At 31.5% G+C, this 22,743-nt stretch overlaps 1 protein-coding gene and 1 pseudogene across 1 annotated transcript; one reads left to right on the top strand and one right to left on the bottom strand.

Moving 5' to 3' along the window:
* Window positions 1–861: 861 nt before the first annotated feature.
* LOC100249554 (26S proteasome non-ATPase regulatory subunit 1 homolog B-like) lies at window positions 862–20,946 on the bottom strand (annotated as a pseudogene).
* LOC104878006 (uncharacterized) lies at window positions 3,813–13,631 on the top strand. Its single transcript, XM_010647670.3, has 7 exons — window positions 3,813–4,027; window positions 11,549–11,696; window positions 11,865–12,113; window positions 12,205–12,408; window positions 12,568–12,660; window positions 12,744–12,851; window positions 12,957–13,631. Exons 3-7 carry the CDS (start codon window positions 12,012–12,014, stop codon window positions 13,164–13,166), a joined length of 717 nt encoding a protein of 238 aa, XP_010645972.1. The 5' UTR covers window positions 3,813–4,027; window positions 11,549–11,696; window positions 11,865–12,011; the 3' UTR covers window positions 13,167–13,631.
* Window positions 20,947–22,743: the final 1,797 nt, after the last annotated feature.

Below are 22,743 nucleotides of genomic sequence, written 5' to 3' on the forward strand. Positions count from 1 at the left end.
CATGTATTGTTCCGTTGAAATTAAAGAGTAAAATTGAGTACTCTAGAGTTGATAATCTGATAATGATACTCTATAATGCTGATAAAAATGCGGTCACCTATTTTAGAAACCATGAACTGTAATCTTGAAGCTGATACTCCTTGTACCTGGCCAGACAAAAATAGATTAACTACTGTTGCTATGCGATTACTAGCACACTCATGGAAAGAAGAAAAATAAGAGGAAGAGAAAGATGTTTTCCATTTTTTTTTCATAGTCTCTAAATACATTCCTTTCACAAATAGATTAGGTTTTCAAACATGTTCATTTCTCTCATGAGAGAGAGGGATGAGAGAGTGGGATTGTTAAATGTATTTTTCTCCTTTTACTCCTCACTATAGCTCAAATTGAGAGGTCAAGGAGTGAATTGCTAAAGCAGTCATATTCTTTAACCTAAAATGAAAATGAGACATGATAAGACTGATGCTCTTAGATAGTGCAAGTGCTTTTACCTCAAACCAGCTACATTATGATCAGATCCATTATGTGTTACAATGAACCTATAAGAGAAAAAACACAATATCACATTATAATAATTAGATGGTAGTAACAAGATCAAATTATAATAATTCAATGACAGTTAGAAGATCCATGATTGAGAGCTGTGTACATGTCCAAACCGCAAATTCCTAATGCAAGCAGGGGTCAATCTCAAATCTCTAGTACACACTAGAAACTTTACCAAGAGTATGCTAGCACCTTATTATAACTATTTCTTACAACTTGCTCTAAAACACCAATTATGATGTATCTAGATAGTTTTTAGAGAGCTTTGGAAATGGGCATGCCTAAATTTACAAACCAAATGCAAAATAAGAACAGTTATATTATCAAGTATGAGTGATGATGAGAAAGTCTTATGGTCACATTCCTTCCACCAGTAGCCAGGATTCCGGAAAATTGCTCCCATCTTGCTCATGGTGTCTTCATACGTCTTCATGCTTGTCAAGAATTATTTTTTCCAATTGTTGCCTGCAATTAAGAATAATGAGAATAAAAAGAAGGGAAAAGAAGGTGACAATGAGCTAAAAAGGAGTTCTTTAAAAAACAAACAAAAAATTGTAGATAATATTATTGCAACCTGAATCTAATATGAACATCACAAGAAATATACATAAAATAATAAAATAACAAGCAACAACTAAAAAAGAACATAAAATGTCAAACAAAATAGGTGCAATACTTGAAAGTTCCAACACGGGAATCACTACTTGCATTGATCTTGACCATAACCTTAGCCATTGCAATAAGGGCACCTTGATGAACAAAATCAACACCATCTGATGTCAGAGGCTCTAGCAAAGGTATTACCTCGCTCAAGACAGTATTAACATAGGATATTTTGATTGCAATAGCAGCACCATATCGAATATGTGGGTTGTAGGACTCAGATAACAAGGAGACAATTCGAGGAGTCTACAATTGAACAACACCATGGGATCATGCAATTCATCATACAAAGAAAAAATTGACAGAATATCCAAATGACAATTTCAATAGAGAAAAGTAGGAAGCATAAAGAAAATTTGGGAAGACATTTAAACCCTAACCTGCTCTGGTTCAGAGTATAGGACAAACCCAATTGCTAGAACAACAATTCTTCTGACATCATCACTCACATCTGATACAACAAAGTGCAACAGTTAGTGAATGGGTTTGTTGTTTGCTGTTTCTTGGTAGGCCAAGGCCAATGCATACATACCACCATAACGTAGTATAGGATCCTGATCCCTAGTCATTTGCTCAATTAATATGTCAGCTTCTTCTTGTCTCCCATACACCGTAAAGGCTATTCTCAATGCATTACCCCTGTAACACAAAGCAACCATAAAAACAAGATGAGAAAATAAATAAAGCAAAGCACCAGTACAACACCCAAACTGCATAAAATTTTACCTAATAATCTTCCCATGATGTTTCTCATGTGCTTAAGCAAGCATCTCAATTGCCTTCTCACTTGTAGTACTAACCATTAGTAAACCGATATTGAAGTCAGCCACTTTACCAGCAACAACATTGTTTGTATAGAGCATGTTTTTTATATCATCATAGATATCTTCATTAGCAGTCCCAAGAGCAGCTCAACCAAGACCCAAGCCTGCATCATGCTATAAAACCTGAACAAACAAAATATTTGACCAATTTAGATTCAATATTGACTTGTAGATTGCTCTAAAAAGGCTAGAACTGTATTATACAAGTAAACACCTCAAATTGCTACTACGCAAGCTATCACAAAAGAATTGCTTGAGTCCCTCTCCGTGGTTGGCATGAATCAGACCAATAGCATAGAGGCCTCCACCTTTTAATTATGGATTGCTGCCACCACCAGCCCCACTCTGAGGTAAGTAAGGTGCCACCACACTACACAAAAATAGATTTTTAATGACGAATCTTTAGTCACGGCCACAAATATCGTGACCAAAGATATTATTTTGTCATGGCCAGGATAAGGCTGTGACTATATGTGTTAATCAAATTTGGGAAAAAAAAAAAAACATGTTTAGTCACAATGATTTTATCAACTGTCACCAAAAGGATTGATAAGAGGTATTTTGGTCACGGATTTATTTAAAACCATGACTATTTGTAAATTTATGGAGGGAAATTTTGGCGCCAATAACTTTAGTCACGGTTATTTTATCATTTGTGACAAAAAGTGTAATGAAAAGATGTTTTAGTCACAGGTTTTTGTGAAACTGTCACTAAATAGATATTTTGTGACTTTTAGTCATGCCATTGTACCATATGATAAAATAATAATAGATTGATATAAGATATAAAGGGACACGTGACTGAAAATAATGAAGACAGAGTAGGAATAGGATGCACATGTAATATTTCCTAGCACCTAAGGCCCACAAAAATACCAATAAATTATAGTTTTATTTGTGAAGTATTTTTTATTTATTTATTTATTTTATTTATTTTTTTTATAACCGTGGATGTCCGGGCTAGCTTAAGCGCACCTCGACTAATCCCACAAGGCCCTGAAGTTAACGATCAGGTAAACCTCCAATGGCCCTGAGGGGACTCGAACTGGTTTAGTTGTGAAGTATTTTGACATTTTCATAAGCAGTTATACAAAAAACAGTTTTTTAAAACATTTTTAAAAATTTGTTTGTCGATGTATTTTAAAATAAAAGTTGATTTAGAAACCTAAAATATTCTTAATATATATTTTTTATGTTTTTAAATATGTTTTAAAAAATAACTTTTATATGTTATATTTTATTTTTAATTATTCTTTGTATTTATATAAAATTTTTAAATTTTAAACTTGATAATTTTAAAACTTAAACAACTTGATAAAACTTAATAAAATTTTTAAAATATCAATTTGAGTAAAACATTGAACTTTCAAAATTAATTTTAAATTTTAAATTTTAAAATTTAAAAATAATTGTAAATTTAAAATTTTAAAATAATTGTAAATTTTAAAAACTTGATAATTTTAAAACTTGAAAAACTTTTAAAATTAATAGTTCTGAACACAGAACAATAACAATAAAATTAAATTAATTTTTTTTCTTTTTTGTGTGATTAAATACACATGTGATAATTATAAAATATCCAAGAGATAAATTGGATAAAATAAAAAGACAAAACAAAAAAAAAATCAAGACATCAAATTTTTTATAAAAAAAACTCTATAGTGAAAAAAAAGACATGAGACATTTTTTTCTAATTGAAAAATATCTTTCTTTTAACCATGTGGGTATAACCCACGACCACATCACTTTCCTAATTGAATATAAAGCCTTTCTTTCTCTCTCCTGCCAACTAACCTACCCATTTTCTCTTCCTCTCCAAAACCCACGGCCATAAAACCCATAAAACCTACCCACAACCCCCATTGCTTGGAGGAAGCTATTGCCGGAAAAAGCTTATGGAAGCCATGCTGAATAAGCCCCATGGAAGCTATGGTCGGTAAAGCTAAAGCCACCTCCAAGAAACTCCCGTGAAAATCATTTCTCTCTAGGTTTTGGTGAGTTTTGGGAATTTATTTATTTTTGGGTTTTGTTAGTTGGTATTTTGGAAATGTTTGTGATTAGGTTTGAGATTCCGTTGTTATTAGGTTTATTTCCATTGTTATTGGGTTTATTTTCATTATTATAGGGTTTTGGTGCTTTTGGAAAAATTGAAAATGATATATGTTGTGAGTGTTTGAAATGTTTTTATACATTAAATTCTATTAGAGTAATTCATTGTTCTTAGAATAATTAAATTTTAAATTCATAATATAATTAAATTTCTCTCTGATTTAACACTACAAAAACCACACTTAATAGCTTCCCTAATCTAATATCCAAATAATATTTCCCAGCAATCGATTGGGCATGGTTTACTTCTTAATTTCCCTAATTTGGTACCCCTGCTGCCGCATGTAGTGGAAGTTCTTTTTGCTGTATTTATGATTCTTTTTTTCTTCCTAACTTGGAATTCTTGATAGCTATGACTATGAACAAAAATTATAAGAAAGGTTTGTGTTAGGTTTCTCATGACACACAACTTCTTAAGCCTAAGGGTTAAGGGCTGAGGGTTGAGAGAGAGGCAGAGTGGGGCTTCTAGATGATGTAAACATCTAAGTTTTTTGTTTGTGTAAAGCTCATGGAGATTACTACTTAAATATAAAATTTGTTTGTGTATCTCTATTCTCTACAGTATATCCTATATTTCTTAAATATAAAATTAATATCTATCCCAAATTACTACTTAAATCTTTTTATGTATATTCAAGAAAGGAAAGATATAAATAAGATTAATATTAATTGGAATTAAATTAGGATTACTATTGATTTAGTAATTGAAATCTTTTTTATTTTATTTTTCTTTATTCCTATAACCATAAAACATTCATTTTTATCTCATTACCATCTTATATTATTTAAATATAAAACTAATATCTTTATCATATATTATTTAAATACAAAATTAATTAAATATAAAATTATATTCTATAATATTTAAATATAAAATTAATATATAGGTACACTTCATGACTGGATGTATCCCAAAGTAAGACTTTCTACCCATGTATTTATTTACTACTTAAATCTTTTTATGGTATATTCAAGAAAGGAAAGATATAAATAAGATTAATATTAATTGGAATTAAATTAGGATTACTATTGATTCAGTAATTGAAATCTTTTTTATTTTATTTTTCTTTATTCCTATAACCATAAAAACATTCATTTTTATCTCATTACCATCTTATATTATTTAAATATAAAACTAATATCTTTATCATATATTATTTAAATACAAAATTAATTAAATATAAAATTATATTCTATAATATTTAAATATAAAATTAATATATAGGTACACCTCATGACTGGATGTATCCCAAAGTAAGACTTTCTACCCATGTATTTATTTACTACTTAAATCTTTTTGTGGTATATTCAAGAAAGGAAAGATATAAATAAGATTAATATTAATTGGAATTAAATTAGGATTACTATTGATTAAGTAATTGAAATCTTTTTTATTTTATTTTTCTTTATTCCTATAACCATAAAAACATTCATTTTTATCTTATTACCATCTTATATTATTTAAATATAAAACTTATATCTTTATCATATATTATTTAAATGCAAAATTAATTAAATATAAAATTATACTCTATAATATTTAAATATAAAATTAATATATAAGTACACCTCATGACTGGATGTATACCAAAGTAAGACTTTCTACCCATGTATTTATTTATTTATATGAAATCTAAAACGATTTCTATTAAATATATATATATATATATATATATATATATATATATATATATATAGAGAGAGAGAGAGAGAGAGAGAGAGAGAGAGAGAGAGAGAGAATATGATCAAATGATTCAAATACCAAAGTAAGACTTCCTATACGTGATTTATTAAAATTTTGACCAAATACATTTAATTTTCATTGATTCCAAATTCCTTTAATATATACATATATATAATTGTTTTTTTTGGATAGAGTTTGAGTTGGCAATCAACCAGACCCCCATTCCACATGAGCTACACGTTACACCCACTAATGCTGAGTTGGATATAGGCCCTAAATCTACATATATATTATAATCTAAAATTCATGATATTTTAAGTAGATAAAAAAATAGAAAATATATATATAAAAAATTATAATTTAAGAACTATTAATTATATTGTATGTACCTTCATGAAAATAGATGGAGAAAATAATTTTTTTTTTTTATCTTTGAATTCCCAAATATAATTTAAGAACTATTAATTAAACCATGCTTGACTTTTGTGAAATATTTACATTTTTAATTATTGTCAATAGTAAAAAATAAAAAATAAAAATTTTAAAAGTAATACAAGTAAAATCTATTCTCAAATTTATATCTTTCTTTTTATGATTTAATTTATAAGTTGTGTTTTTTTTTATTTAAAAATAAAGTAATTAGTTTTTAAAGTTTAAAGATAGTAAACTTATATTATATTTTTAATTAAATATACTCTCAAATAATATCCTACTTCTAAAACAACTTCTCAACAAAAACCATTTTTTATTGTTATTAAAAAAAAACAATATCAAACCTATTCTAGAAAAAGAATAGGAATATTTAGAAAATTTTTGTTTTGTACCCAAATTAGAAAATTATGAAATTTCCAAATACTTACAAGTTTGTGCATATTGAAAATTTGAAAATATTTATAACTTTGTACACTTTTTACAATTCGATTTTAAATCAAAATTATTGAAAAAAATAAAAGAGAATAATACCAAAATATAATCTTGATTCCTAACATTACTCGGGGTGTAATAAAGGTTAGGATTTTTAGTTACAAATTTTAATTTTGTTCACACTTAGGATTATAATTTCTTGTTTGGTATTTTATTTAGACTAATTTTTTATACTGCATACTTGTTAGCCACTTATGAATTTTTAAGCATGTTTATTGTATTTTGTTTCATCTTATTCATACCTTACCCTTTCGTTACTTCATGATCTAAGATATGCATATGTTGCATCTATTGTGAGGCCTTATCTATGATTTTATATTTTATTATTGTTATCTGTGAACTAACCTCGTTGATTTTATGCAATAGAAATATTAGTAATTCATTTCTATAAATTATCGAATGTGTTAGTCTCATTGTGTGTTTTTATCTATTTCTTTTCTAATATTATTTGTCATTAATTTTATCATTTACTCATTTTCATTTTAGAAAACCCTAGAATTCCCGTTCAAGTATCCTTGCTTGACAAATGTCTCTTTTATCATATATTAAAGACATATAAGTTGTAGAATTGTGGATATGATTATTTATTGTGGTCATATTCAAGTTTTCAACCTATATGTTTTGTATATGATTGGTAGAATTGTCTGCAAATGATGCTTGAATTGTCCGTTTGGAAATACATAATATCTATGAAATCAAACACCTATGCTTTAGCATATTGATAAGTTTTGACAGTGATTCCCCTTGTTCTCTGGGTGCATATTTGGAGAAGGTTTGTTTATACCTTAGCCAATTCATGTACTTGGAGAACTATGAGGAAATGCTGTCGAAATTTTATCAAAATGAAACTAAGCATGTTAGTGATTGATTCATAGGGATTATGTATTTCTAAATGGGATAGGAACCACTACCAAATATAGGAATTTGAGATGATAAAAAACATATCACATTCATTATAAGTTGATATGAAGATTCATTGTTATGTGATTGAAGGGTTTAATTTCCGGAAGTACGAGAAAAATGCCAATAGATAAGAGTTGGATGCAGAAGTCAAGAGTAAGTAGTGAATATCATAAAGGAGTTTTGGAGTTCTTAGACTTTGCCTTTAGCAATGCACCTGGAAAAGAAATGCTCCCATGTCCTTGCATTCGTTGCAATAATTGTCATATGCAGAAGCGAGAAATCATGTATGAACATTTGTTGGACAATGGGATAGCTAGAAATTATGTGCAATGGTTGATGCATGGGGAATATGGGTTTTGCAAACCTACAAATACTAGCACTAATGAGTCTATTATGCATGATGAGATGCAAGAAATGTTAAATGATGCATTTAGAATGCCAATACCAAATGAGGAATCTGAAAGAAGTCCACATGTGCATGAGGAGTTTGAAAAACCAAATGAGGATGCAAACAAATTTTATAATTTGTTAAGAGAAGTAGAGTAGAAACTATATCCAGGGTGTAAAAAATTCACAAAGTTGTCTTTTATCATAAGATTATTTCATATGAAGTGTCTTAATGGATGGAGCAGTAAGTCCTTTACAATGTTGCTTGAATTGTTGAAGGAGGCATTTCCTGAGGGTGAGACATTGCCAAGCAACTATTATGAAGCAAAAAAAATACTTCATGACCTTGGCCTTCATTATATCAAGATTGATGCATGCCCCTCAAATTGCATGTTGTATTCAAAAGAGCATGCAAATGTAAATGAGTGTGTTGTTTGTGATGTCTCTAGATGGGAATCAAGTGATGATCATTCTACAGATGAGTTCACTAATTCAGTAAAGAAAAAGAAAATTCCTGCTAAGGTCTTGCGTTATTTTCCCTTAAAACCAAGGCTTCAAAGGTTGTATATGTCATCTAAGACACCTTCTCACATGAAATGGCATATTGATGGTCGCATGGAACGTGAGATGATGAGGCATCCAGTGGACTCTTTGGCTTAGAAAAACTTTGATATCGTACACCCTTCATTTGCACTAGAACCTCGAAATGTTAAGCTCGGTTTAGCAAGTGATGGGTTCAATCCTTTTGGGAATATGTCAATTTCATATAGCATGTGGCCTGTAGTTCTTATTCCATATAACTTACCACCTTGGATGTGTATGAAACAGACACTCTTCATGTTGTCACTACTTATTCCTAGTCCAACTACACCTGGGAATGACATTGACATATACTTACAACCATTGATAGATGAGTTGAATGACTTATGGGACGTTGGAGTTGAAACATATGATGCTTCAACAAAACAAAATTTTTGTATGTGTGCAGCTATATTATGGACCACCAATGATTTTCCCACATATGCAAATCTTTCAAGTTGGAGTACTAAAGGGAAATTTGTTTGTCCTATTTGTAATAAGGATTGTTCTTCATTTCGATTACAAAATGGACGGAAATGGTGTTACATGGGTCATCGTTGATTTTTGCCAATTGATCATAGATTTCGACGTGATAAAAAGTCCTTTGATGGAAATGAAGAGCATAGAGCAGTACCTAAACAATTGTCTGGGGAAGATGTTTTGCATGAATTAGATGGAATGAAACATATTACTTTAGGGAAGACATAAAAAAAATAAGATGTCAGCAAAAATAAAAAGAGAACATGTTGAACTTGAGCACACTTGGAAAAAAAAAACATTTTTTTCCAATTGCCATATTGGAAAACCCTCATTTTGCGTCACAATTTGAATGTAATGCATATTGAAAAGAATATATGTGATAGTATAGTTGGCACCTTGTTGAGTATCAATGGTAAATCGAAGGATAACTTCAATAGTCGTCTTGACTTGCAAGCTATGGGTATCAGAGATCAACTTCACCCCATACAAAGAAGGAATAGGGTTATATTGCCTGTTGCATGCTATTCACTAACTTCAAATGAAAAAAAGGAATTCTATAAAATTTTGAAAGAAGTAAAGGTTCCAGATGGTTATGCTTCTAACATCTCTCGGTGTGTACAAGTGAATGAAAGAAAGATATTTGGGTTGAAGTCTCATGATTGTCATGTTCTCATGCAACAACTCCTTCCACTTGCAATTCGAGGAGTTCTACATAAGGATGTTTGTGTTGTTATAGTTGAACTATGTAGTTTCTTCAAACAGTTGTGTTCTAAAGTGTTAAAGATTGATCAATTAGAGCACCTTGAGAATGACATAATAGTTACACTTCGCAAATTAGAAAGAATATTTCCTCCATCATTCTTTGATGTTATGGTGCATTTACCTATTCATCTTGCAAGTGAGGCAAAGGTCATTGGACCAGTGCAATATCGATGGATGTATCATATCGAGCGGTATGTTCTCATTCAATTAATCTTATGTATATTAGGTTTCGTATAGTTCATGAAACAAATCTATCATGTTGTGAAATGATAGGTATTTGCGTACATTAAAGTCTTATGTTCGTAATAAGAGTCGTCCATAAAGTTTTATTGCAGAGGGGTACATAGAAAAAGAATGTACAACCTTTTGTTCAAGATATTTGCATGATGTTGAAATGAAGCATGACCGTGAAAAGAAATTATGTCATTGAAAATAACATAACAAATAGTGGAGGGTTAACCATTTTCAAATGCATGGGACGTACAATAGGAAAGTCAACATCTCGTGTTCTTAGCACATTTATATGTGTTGACTAATTGTGAGGAAGTGACGTCATTTATTGAGTAAGACACTTATTTGAATAAAACTTTATACTACTTCTCATACAAAAATCTAATTTTGGTCTTTGTGAGCATTATAATTAATTTTTTCTTTTTTATTAGAGAGCATAAGCAATCTATAAGGGTTAAGCCTCGTATTCACACACAAGATGTAGATTTGATTCACACAAGAGAATTCATTAGTTGGTTTGAAGAACGTGTAAGTTCATTCACCATATAAATTGTTCTATTATCTAATACACATGTATGTATTAACATCTTATATTTGAATCTATATATTATACAAATGCGACATGAAGGTCCAATTTCTTAACACATACTATCATTGTCTCGTGGACCAAGTACATTAGTTACACGTTATAAAGGATACATCATTAATGGGTTCAGATTTCACATAAGAGAGCGAGAAAAAGGAAAAAAAAAAACTCAAAATAGTGGAGTTGTTGTGACCGCAGAGGTATTAAGCTTTGCAAGCACAAGAGATAAGAACCCAATTCTTGGTCATGTTTCTTACTATGGTATGCTAACTGATGTAATTGAGTTACATTACTTTGGTGGGAATAGAGTTATTTTATTCAAGTGTGACTGGTGGGATGTAATCAATAGTGGAAGGGGAATAAAAAAGGATGAATATGGGTTCACATGTTTGAATTTTGAACGTACCATATGCACAAATGAACTATTTGTGTTTGCATCTCAAGCAAAACAAGTCTTTTATGTTCAAAATTCAAATGAGAAAAATTGGCACACCATTGTAGAGATACAAACTCGAGGGATTTATGATATGAATCAGAAAATATCTACTAATGATCCAGAGCCATATCAACAACTTATAACACTTCATAGTCAACGTGATGTGCATGAGTTGGTCGAGAATGATTTAATCAATTGGGATAGAAATGATATTGCAGGAGAAACTATCCAAACGGATGTTCTACTATCACGACAAGAAAACATTGTTGAAAGAGATAATGAATTTATTCATGATGATGATATAGATGATGTGTAGCTAATAATATTGGTAAGTACATAAATATATACTTACCAGATATACAAATTGTAATTTATTTCATATTATTTATGTAACTTATTTTGTATTACTTTTTCTAATTTACTTTATCATGTAGGAAATGTCACATCGAAGAGGAAGAGTACAAATAGTGTCTCTAGAAGATGAGTTGGACAATCTACAACAACTCTCAAACATACAACCTGCTGCAACTACTACTCCTAGTAGTTCTAATCCTTCTGATTCTTCAAATCCTTCTGTTGTTGGTATGATTAAGAAGATTATATTTAACTTTACATATAATAAATTTACTTTAACTTTACATATAATAAATTTACATGTGTTTAATTTCTTGAATGATAGGTTTTTAATGTTTAATTTTATATAAGATAAGTAAATTATCTTTCTTTTAATTTCATTATTACTCTTAATAGGTTCATCCTCTAGCAAAAAGAGGGCACGTGGCCTAACGCGTAACTTAGATTTACTTAGTATGAAACCTGGGGAAAAAAAAAACTACACGATTCAATACCAGAGGGCAAGTTGTTTATGATGGAAAATGGGAAAGATTGTCAAGCTATATGGGAACATTGGTGCGATCTCAACACAATGTACCCATCCAAGTTCAAGATTGGAATCATGTTAGTGAAGATGTGAAGGAAAAGATTTGGGCCTTAGTATTGGTATATGCTAGTTACTGTTCAATCTAAATTGTAATGTTATTGTTTAAAAATGATACCTCTTATTTATACATGACATTTTAATGCAATACAGGAAAAATATGAACTAGAAGAAACATGTAAGAGCTACATTCTTCAATGTTGTGGAAATTTGTTTAGAAGCTATAGAAGTAAAATGAAGGCCAAGTATTATAACCCTTATAATACAGATGAGGAGAGATTGTGCCATCGACCTCCACACTTATTAGATGATGATTGGAGGTGGCTCATCCACTTTTGGGGTACACTGGAGGCTAAGGTAAAGATAATGATCTTTTCTTGATAATGTATCTTATGATACTCATATTCACATAAAATGATATTTATTAGTTATATCTAACCTAATACTTCATGTATATAACTTTTATTATAATTCTATTATCTATATAGGTGACTTGCTATTTTTTAATTGATGTAGGATATCTCAGACAAAAACAAGGCAAATAAGGCAAAACAAGTGATAAAGCATACATCGAGATCAAAAAGTTATGCTCAAATTCGATATGAACAGGTTGAAAATTTATTATTAATGTGATTTGTTTGTACATAAATAATTCATCATAAATAACTCAATTTTTTTACTTGTAAGAATAGGCACAAAAGAAGGAGAATCAAAGTGAGCCCAATAGAATTGAGATGTTTGCCCTGACACACATAAGAAAAGATGGGACGCCTGTTGATGATCATTCTAAGGAGATTATGGTAATGAAGTAAATAAATTTATATACTTGTATTTCAATCATAGCCACATACTAAATTATTTTAAAAGTCTAACAATTTTTTTAATTTTTTTTTTTATAATTCCAGGATCAATTTCAGCAATTACTATCCCAACCTGAGGGGACATCTTCTTCTACTTCCGCATCATCTGGAGCATCTACATCTGTAGCATTTACATATGTAGATGAGATATATACTCAAGTCATGGGTCCAGAGAGGCATGGTCGTGTTCGAGGGTATGGATTTGGTCCTACTCCTACCTCAATCTTTGGTTCTACTAGTAGAAGGCGATCATGAGTTATTCTTTCAACCCAAATTGAAAACGCCCAAGAGATGCTAATAGTTGCAGAACAAAAGTTTACAACTGCAACTGAAGAACTCTCAAATGTGAAAAAGGAACTCTCACATGTGAAAGAAACATTTGAAGAGAGGTTGATAGAAGTTCAAAGGAAGACACGGGAAGAAGTGAAAGAAGAGTTTGAAGAAAAAATGATGGAAATGCAAAGAAAAATGCAAACACAAATGCAAGCACAAATTCAAGAACAGATGATGCAAATGATGAAACAATTTCAGCAAAAGCAGTAGAAATTTGAAGATTTTACTACATCTTTATAGGATAGATTCTCTTAACTTTTTTTGAAGATTATGCTACTTATTTATATGATAGATTCTCCTAACTTTTTTTGCTTTCGATGACTATTATGTGATGTTTGGTTGGTTGATTTGTTATATTATGTTAGAATGTGAAACTAAATTTGAATCTTTTTATTATTTGTTTGTTTGGTTTTTTTTTTTTTTTTTTTGTTATGTTATGTTTTTTTTATTTAATGACTTGTATTGATATATAAGTTTTTAACTAGCTTGGGATAATTGATTGTAATATATTGAAATTGTTTTAATTGCTTAATTGCATATACAGGTTTAAAATGGGTTTGTTTGGGTTTATAACAGGTTTAGGAAATTTGAATTTATAAAAAATCAATTTCCAAATATAACAAATTTTAGTCACGATCAATAATGAACCGTCACCAAAATTTGGGGATAGGACGACCATCCATTGATTAATTTCAGTCACGGTCATTAATAGTCGTGACCATAAGTGTACATTGTGTGATAATAGGCCTAATAATTAGTCACAGTCACTTAATTGTCGTGACCATATACCTATATTTAGTCACGGTTAGGGCATTGACCGTGACCATAAGATTACATTTAGTCACGGTTAAGGCATTGACCGTGACCATAAGATTACATTTAGTCACGGTTAAGGCATTGACCGTGACCATAAGATTACATTTAGTCACGGTTAGGGCATTTGACCATGACCATAAGATTACATTTAGTCACGGTTAAGGCATTGACCGTGACCATAAGATTATATTTAATCACGGTTAGGGAATTGACCGTGACCATAAGATTACATTTAGTCACGGTTAGGGCATTTGATTGTGACCATAACATTACATTTAGTCACAATTAAGGCATTGACCGTGACTAAATCAACTTAATAAATAGCAAAGTATTCTTAACTTTTGTTCACAGCTTTTGTCTGACCGTCACAAAAAAGGAAATCATATGGTCGCGATCACTTAGAAAACCGTGACCAATACTTTTAGCTACACCTCGTACTGTGAAGCTCAGTCACGGTTTCATAAGACCGTGACAATAGGTTTTGGTCACGGATATATAAAGGTCTCCAAAAAGCCCGCGGCCCATGGCCCGGCCCGGCCCGGCGGGCTGGCCCGCCCGTAGGCCCGCCACTTAAAAAAAATATATATATAAAAAAAATATATTCAAGAAATAGAAAAGGCTACATTAATAAAAATATTCATTACTAACTATTTTATTCATTGAATGTATACATTACATTTGAAAATGTGGGAAAAGTTTACATCACTACAAAATAAATACATCCCAACTAGGTTGACACCTACTTATTTGTCAATCATTTGTACTTTTCAACCACAAAAATAAAAATAAAAATATGACATACATTTAGTAAAATATTTTAATCATTATCTCTTGACAGTGATGGCGAACTATCGCAAATCCATGAAGATCTTGATGATTTTAGTTTTTCCATATCGACAAGCATATTTTCTTCTTGAATAGAATCAAATATCCTTTTATCTACTATTGCCCAGTCTTTCACACATATATTTGCTTCAATAGAATCCGGCGCTAAGCTGCATCGTTTATCACTAACTACTCTTCCACCTGCACTAAAAGCAGCTTCTGATGCAACTGTACTCACAGGAACTGTTAGTACATCACGAGCAATGATAGAAAGCACATGATATTTGTGTTGTTGTGATTTCCACCATATTAAAATATCAAAATCTTCATCATCTTCAAATAAAATTAAATCAATATTAAGATATCTATCTAAATCAGTTGTGTTGTTTGGAGAACTATTTGTTGCCTTCTTTCAACTTTTTAACATTTCTAGAGCTCCTTTATAAAAAGATGAAGAGCTTGTAGATGTAGGTGGTAATTTAATAGAACTAATATCATCACCATATTTTTCTTTATAATAGTTATATAAATTATATAATAAGGAATTTACTTCATTTTTAATTTCTTCAATTTTTATTTGGTCATTAAAATAAATAATTGTTAACCATTCATCCAAAGCTTCAAATTTCAATCTAGGATCCACAATTAAACCAAGATGAAAAATTAAAGGTATTTCTCCCCAATATTTTCTAAATTTTTCTATCATTGCAAATATTGCATCATTAAATATATCCAAATTTAAATATTTTTGAAGTACAATAAAAATATTAGTTATTTGCATGACAACTCGGTTTGAAGATGGATAATATACACCACAAAAATTTTTTTGTTGAAGTATCAAATACTTCAAAAAGATCTCTTAAAAGATCTGCAATATGTCAATCATAATCATTTAATACATCAATATCTGCTTCAGAATCATTGCTAATTAATTGTATTTCATATAGTTCTACTACTTTTCTATATTTTATAATAGTTTGTAAAAGTTTATAAGTGGAATTCCATCTAGTAGGCATATCCAAATTTATATTTCTTTTTTTCATATTTAACATTTTGCAACAACAATAATTCATGTTTTGCTTGAGAACTATTAAGACCCGCAGCAATGCCTCTAATTTTTTATAATGTATCATCAACATGTTTTAATCCATCTTTTACAATTAAATTTAAAATATGTGCACAACAACGCACATGAAATATTTTACATTGATCTTCTTTTATTTGCCAATATTGTTTTAATCTAGATACTACTGCATCATTATTAGAAGCATTATCTAATGTTATTATAAATATTTTATCACGAATGCCAAAATTTATAATTTCATCATTTATTAAAGATGCTATATTTTTACCATTATGTGGAGCATTTATTATTTTAAATGAAATAATTCTTTTATTTAATTTCCATTCATTATCAATATAATGAGCAATTATACATAAAAAACCACTGTGAGTTAAAGATGTCCAAATATCAGATGTTAAACAAATTTTTCCTTCAAAATTTGCAAAAAAAAAATTTTAATTTTCTTTTTGTGTTTCAAAATTTTTTATAAGAATTCTTTTAACTGTATTTCTAGAGCAACCTTGAAACTGAGGATTAACAACTCGTTGCATTGTTCTCGTATAATCATGAGTTTCCATGAAATTGAAAGGTTGTTCTGCTCTTATTATATAACCAATCATTTCTTCACGACAATAAGATTCATCATAAGAAAATGTTTTTAAATTTCCACTTTCATCTTTACCTAATTGCATATAATTTTTAATATCTACATTATTTTTAGTTTTACAATTTTCATGATGCCTTTTTAAATGACTTGTACCTGCATTTAAGCCACCACTAAGAAGTTTGTTACAAATTTTACATTTTGCTTTTATTTCTTTTTTATTATTTTCTAAATTTATTTCTATTCTATCAAAAAAATTCCATATATTTGAAGTAAATTTTTTGCTATCACATGCATTAGATGAAAAACAAGAACCACTTGCCATAATTATAATTATTGATAAAATATTATGCTAAAAATAATAAATGTAAAATTAAAATGTAACAAATAAAAGAAAAAGTGAAGTATGTTACTAAATTGGAGAACCAAAGCAGAAATTCCTTCAAATTTGAACTTTTTGAACCACCAATGCTTGTTTTTCACCATCAATAATATTGAATAATTTGAGACAAAATGCAATAATTAGAAATATTGTGGAATGGGAGAGAGCTTAAGAGTTGAGAGAATAGAAAAAAATTGAGGGTATTTAATATTTATAGGGATTTAAATATTAGGATTTAATTTTATTTTTTTAAATGTCAAGACCGTTCAACGGTCATATATTTGATATTTATGAATTATGAGTGGCATGTTCAATGGTCATGTGACCGTTGAACAACCAACTCACTTTTATTTTTTTTCAAAAATCATACAACATTTCTAATAAATATATAACTAATGCAAAATAGTTACACAAAAGAGGGTCAGCTCAGTTGGTGCCTAACTCTCCTTGAATGCTTATGGATCCATAAGGGAAGGGATTCAAATCCCCTTCCCTTCAAAACTCAAAAGTATTTTAATTTTTACCCAAAGCCCGTCCAACCCGCCTAGCCAAGGCCCGCCCAACTTGAGGGCCCACAAGTTGGGCCACGGGCCTTAGATTTACCAAGGGCCCGACCCGTTGACCAGTCAACGGGCTCAGTGGCCCGCCCCGGGCTGGGCCATGGGCCTTACTTCTCCGGGCTGGCCGTCCCGGCCCGGCCTGTTGGAGACCCTTACAGATATATAAGATTTGGTGACGGTTACCAAAAATCCTATTTCTTATAGTGTCAGTGACCTTCCCTATTGCAGGTGGTCTTTATGAATCATACCTAGCCCTACTGTTGCACTGAACATAATCGAATTTGTGGCTCTACTTAGCCATTCCTGTAAAATAGAATACAATAAGCATGAACAATAAAGTTAATGGAGCATCATGGAATAAAAGACAAAGGGAGGGTTAGAAGTTCAACAAATCCCACCAAATTCTCCCTAACAAATGTATCCACTGTTGTCCCAACGTGCATAATTGCATTAGCATAAATTGGTGCACTGTGGCAGACACTAATATAAACAAATAAAACAAACCATGATTATATACAAACACGTTGTCTTTCCATTCTCTTTGACATTGTCTTTTATAGGCAACCTTTAGTTTATTATAAATTGCAACCAACAAAAGTGGCACAACCCTCATACGTCACATTGGACATGCCTTCATGACCTTTTCTCTAGCATTGTTAGCCACATTGGTAAGCAAGTTCACGACTAGTCTCAATCTATATAGATGCATCTTGTCTTGTACAACACACACCAAAATCATAGGTTGGTTTGGAATAACTTCGACAAAACCAAACAATAATGTATTGGTTATGCTTACCTCTGCGATTGAATGTGCTAGTGCAGCCCCGTTCCAATATTGCATGTATTTGATTGCGAACATCCCACAATCATATCTATACCACCAATTGCATTACACCAATCATATGCATACATCAAAGAGAAAATACAAATACATCACTACCACATAGTTCATGATACGCAAAATTATAACGATGAAAGTAATCTACCCATTTAGTTGCTACACAATCTGGGATTGCACATGCATAAATTTTGAGACTTCCAATTGCCTGTGCATTCCCTGAGCATGAAATGCTTTATCAATCACCTCTTCTTGATACGACACTTATCTCGTTACCCCTTCGTAAAGGCAACGAATATAATATTTCGACTCTCGTTGTTGGAATATTGATCACGTGGACGTGCCAAGGGTTGTTGTCACATACTAGAACAAAAAGCTGCATGAGGATTGAGGACATTTCCATTAATAAGTCAGTAGGGCAAAATCATATTTTAAATAAATGAAAAAGATAATTGCCTCTAATTCCATTGTAACAAGTTTTTTTATACCAGCTCACAAGTTGAGAAATCATGTCCCATATTTTCAGCATCAAGAAACATTCAACACCAGTCTCTTATTTCATGTGTTTTTTGCCTTGTTAGTAAAGCTGCCCATCACCACCTGTCCATTTGTTTTTACGGCTCAACACATAGTCTCCAATTAAAAATAATAGAGAAACACATTAAAGAATTCTGATTAAGGCCTCATCGAGAATGATGGGTCAAAGTTGTGTGCTCGTGGTGGTATTGCTTATTCTACATTCAACATGCGGCACACCACTCCTATAATCTGAATATGTGCACATGTTAATTAGAAAAAAATAGAATAATGTGATTCTTATTTAACCACCATGGACCAAGTCGAAACATTTAACACATACCACACTGTTAACCCAACGACCTCCATTGTGTGAAGAAAGCTCATCCCATGTGATGTATGCTCCATGGATATAACAATATCTCACTGCAATGTAAAAAATGTGTTAAGTCAATAGCCGAAAGCTGCAAAAATAATGTTCGCATTAACAATATATGGTGAACTCATGTGAAGTAGCTCGACTCATCGTCTTCCATCAATGCATAATCAGCAACCAACCTTTCTTGATGGTTGATTTTAAGAAATAGTCTAAGACATTGAGAGACGAAGGAGAATTTGCAAATGGTTACAAGCTTGACAAGCCTTTTCACTGTATGTTTATATCTCCGCCTAGAGGTAAGTATAACTGGGTTGCTGCCACTGCCTTCTTGAACACCAATTTTTACTCCTTTAGGTGAATCAAATTCAACACCCTTTTTGGAAGGTGGACATGACTGTGGGCCAATAAATGGACCATCATATACTATTGTAGTGGTGCCCCTTAGCTGCGCAGAATGTGTTCTTGCTGCACCGATTCCTTTTCCCAAAACTTGATCACTACAAGGATGCACGTCGTTGTTTGTCTCCTCTTTGTTTCTTTCCACATTTATTGTTGCATCTGGTGGGGGAACTGCACAACCACTTTATCCTCCACTGAACCTTGAACGTAGTGTGGCAATGTCTTGTGCCAAAAATGAAGCGAGGCTTAGAAGTTGTTCTGATTTTCGAATCACCCGTGCTTCAATGGTCTAGTGATAGGCACATGGAGTATCAATTAGCAAGGTCAACTATAATAATCATGGTGCTCTAGTTTGTTTGTGAATTTATAAAGTCGTGTTGCCATGGTGTACCTTGGTGGGGTCATCGGAATGTGAGCTTGTGGCCTCGTATGGAGGTGCATTATTACGTACAACTGGTTCTTTTCCTTGTATAACCTGCTCATACATCAAACAAACATTGATGATTACGTTTGAAACATAAAATAATGATAAAACCAATCTACATTTATGGAGTAGCTTGACCATACCTGGACATGACCATACTTGCCATAAGTTTGAATTTCGGCTGCTAAACGCCGCTTGATTTGGTCATCTATCCATGAAGCACATAGTGAAGTTCGCACTTCAACTTGAACATACGTCATGTAGAACTTGGTCATATAGAAAAACTGTGTAGTGGGAAGAAAATATAAGTGAGTTAGAGAAGCTATTTGAAGATCAACAACATAACAAATTAATATGAAAGATGCTTATCACATTAATGTGTAGATGGTGATAACACAATACCTGAAGAAACAACACACAATCTCTAATATATGTCAGGTGACTATTACGATAGTCCCTTATTCCATCCTCTACATATTGTAGAACAAACTTAGCCCAATTTTTGCGGACACCCACATCACTGTCCCAAATTGTGTCCCACAAGTCATGCATACCTTTTTGTTTTGAGTTGGGGGCAAGGATAGTGGCACAGGAAAAAATGAGGAAGGACTTCTTAATTCTTCGCCAACTAGTAGATTACGCATATTATCTTCTAATATTTGAATGTCGTATGTGCGGTTGGGTGTGTTGCGCCTATTGTAAATGAGAATGTCCATGCCATTGTTCGGGATGCCTAGCACCTCTCTAACATATTGGGGAGTCACTAGGACAACAACATTTGTATGCATACATAAGCGGTGGTAGCCAATATCGTAATTGGCTATTATCCACGTTATTAGCTCATAACGCAACTCTTTACAACCCAGCTGCAACAATCCCCCGAATCCCATATCCATGATGACATTTTTTCCTCTGCTAGGAGTGTCTCTATGACTGATTGATATTTTTTCCCTAAGCAGCAGGATTTCGGTAACTTAGCCTACAACATGAAATCAAGAAAAAATATTACAAATATGTCACAATATCTGATTTATGCCTAAAGTTCAATAGTTTTAAAAAGACGTTAAAGGATTTTCTAATATTTTATCGGAACATATCTTGGTGGCACATGGTTTTTTCATTTCCTTTGTGTGGTGTCCATGATTTTCTTAAATGGAGTGCTTCTTTTGATTGACTCTTTTCAGCAATGGTGGACAATAGGAGTTAGGAAAAATTCTGCACCAATAGACTTTGAATGGAGCATTCACCGTCTCAACTACAATATAAGGGGCAGCTATTGTACCTGCACAATGAAATGACCAGTTTTAAATATGTATTCCTAATTAACAACATTATAACATTAAAAGGCCACATTTATAGTGCTGTGGTGGTATCAGTTGATCATAATTGATCTCAAATATTATAAAAATCAGTTGGGAGGTGATACAAAACTAAAAAAGTGGATTCAGTTTTTGGACAATTGTGTTTGTAAAGCTTCTATAGGAAAATATCATAATTTGTTTTCTTTTCATCCTAAAAAAAAATTGGAAATTCAGCAAATTTACATTAAACTTTTTTCATACTTGATTAAAAGGAAGAAATTGCTTATCTTTGGAAAAACCAATTGCAGTCTCATAACAGGTTAATTCTCAAAGATATTTTAAAAGATAATAATAAGACTGATTAGTGTACTAATATGATGTAGCAACAGAGGTTGTGAGTTGGCTTATACACCTTTTATCCGATATAAGTAGTCAGGTGTTCTACTGAATTCATTGCTACTTTCACTTTATGAAATTTTATTGACTTTTGATTTTATTTATCTATTTATTTATTTACTTGGTTTTTTTTTAATTGGCACAAACAACAATTCATTCAATCATGAATCATAAAGTGCAAGAAGGATGAGTTGTCCTCAAAGGACTGAAACTTCAAATTTGAACTCCCTTAACAATTCTTACACAAGATTTCAAAATTTTTAGCATCTTTATAATAGTAATATAAGCATGTACAGACGAGGTTAGAAGCCTCTAGAAATTGATGGCAGGCTCTGATAAGAAGTTTGATGGAAGATAAGAGAAAAAGGGAAAAAGGAAGAGGGGAAGAGAAGAAAGAAAAAAGAGGATTGTTGGACTTATAATCCATCAACACCTTTACGGCTTTTCTACATATATGCAGAGAATATAATAGAAAAAATGGCTTACAATTGGCAACTAGTTAACTCTCTGCCATAGGGTACTGTTAAGTGGATTAATATTTTGTGTAATGTGCATATAAATTAAATTTTTGTATTACAGGGAAAACTGAAGGTGTTCTCTTTGAAGATGATGGTGATGGGTATGAATTCAGAAAATGTGGATATCTATTGACATACTACGTTGCTCAACTTCAATCTTCGGTTGTTTTTATTAGAGTTTCCAAAACAGAAGGATCATGGAAGAGACCAAAGCATGGTCTTCATGTCCAATTATTGCTTGGTGGAGGTGCGAAGGTATGTTCAATTTTTAAAGGCTGATGGCGAGCAAGACAAAAAAAGGCATTATAATGACAAATTGCTTCACCATGGGAGACTCTCTATTTACTAATTATTATCCTTAATTGTCTATCCTTAAAATAGATTGATGCACAAGCCACTGATGGAGAGGTTTTACAAATTACGATGCCTTCAGAACATGAAGTGTCTGACCTGGTATCTACAAGGAATGAACAATACT

This window comes from Vitis vinifera, chromosome 10 (assembly GCF_030704535.1).
Source record: "Vitis vinifera cultivar Pinot Noir 40024 chromosome 10, ASM3070453v1".
NCBI classification, from domain to species: Eukaryota; Viridiplantae; Streptophyta; class Magnoliopsida; order Vitales; family Vitaceae; genus Vitis; species Vitis vinifera.

Coding starts and splice junctions, on each gene's coding strand:
- LOC104878006 (XM_010647670.3), top strand. CDS start 12,012: ATGGGAACATTGGTGCGATCTCAACACAATGTACCCATCCAAGTTCAA. Junction 12,114..12,204: donor AGATTTGGGCCTTAGTATTG/GTATATGCTAGT, acceptor AATGCAATACAG/GAAAAATATGAACTAGAAGA. Junction 12,409..12,567: donor GGGGTACACTGGAGGCTAAG/GTAAAGATAATG, acceptor TAATTGATGTAG/GATATCTCAGACAAAAACAA.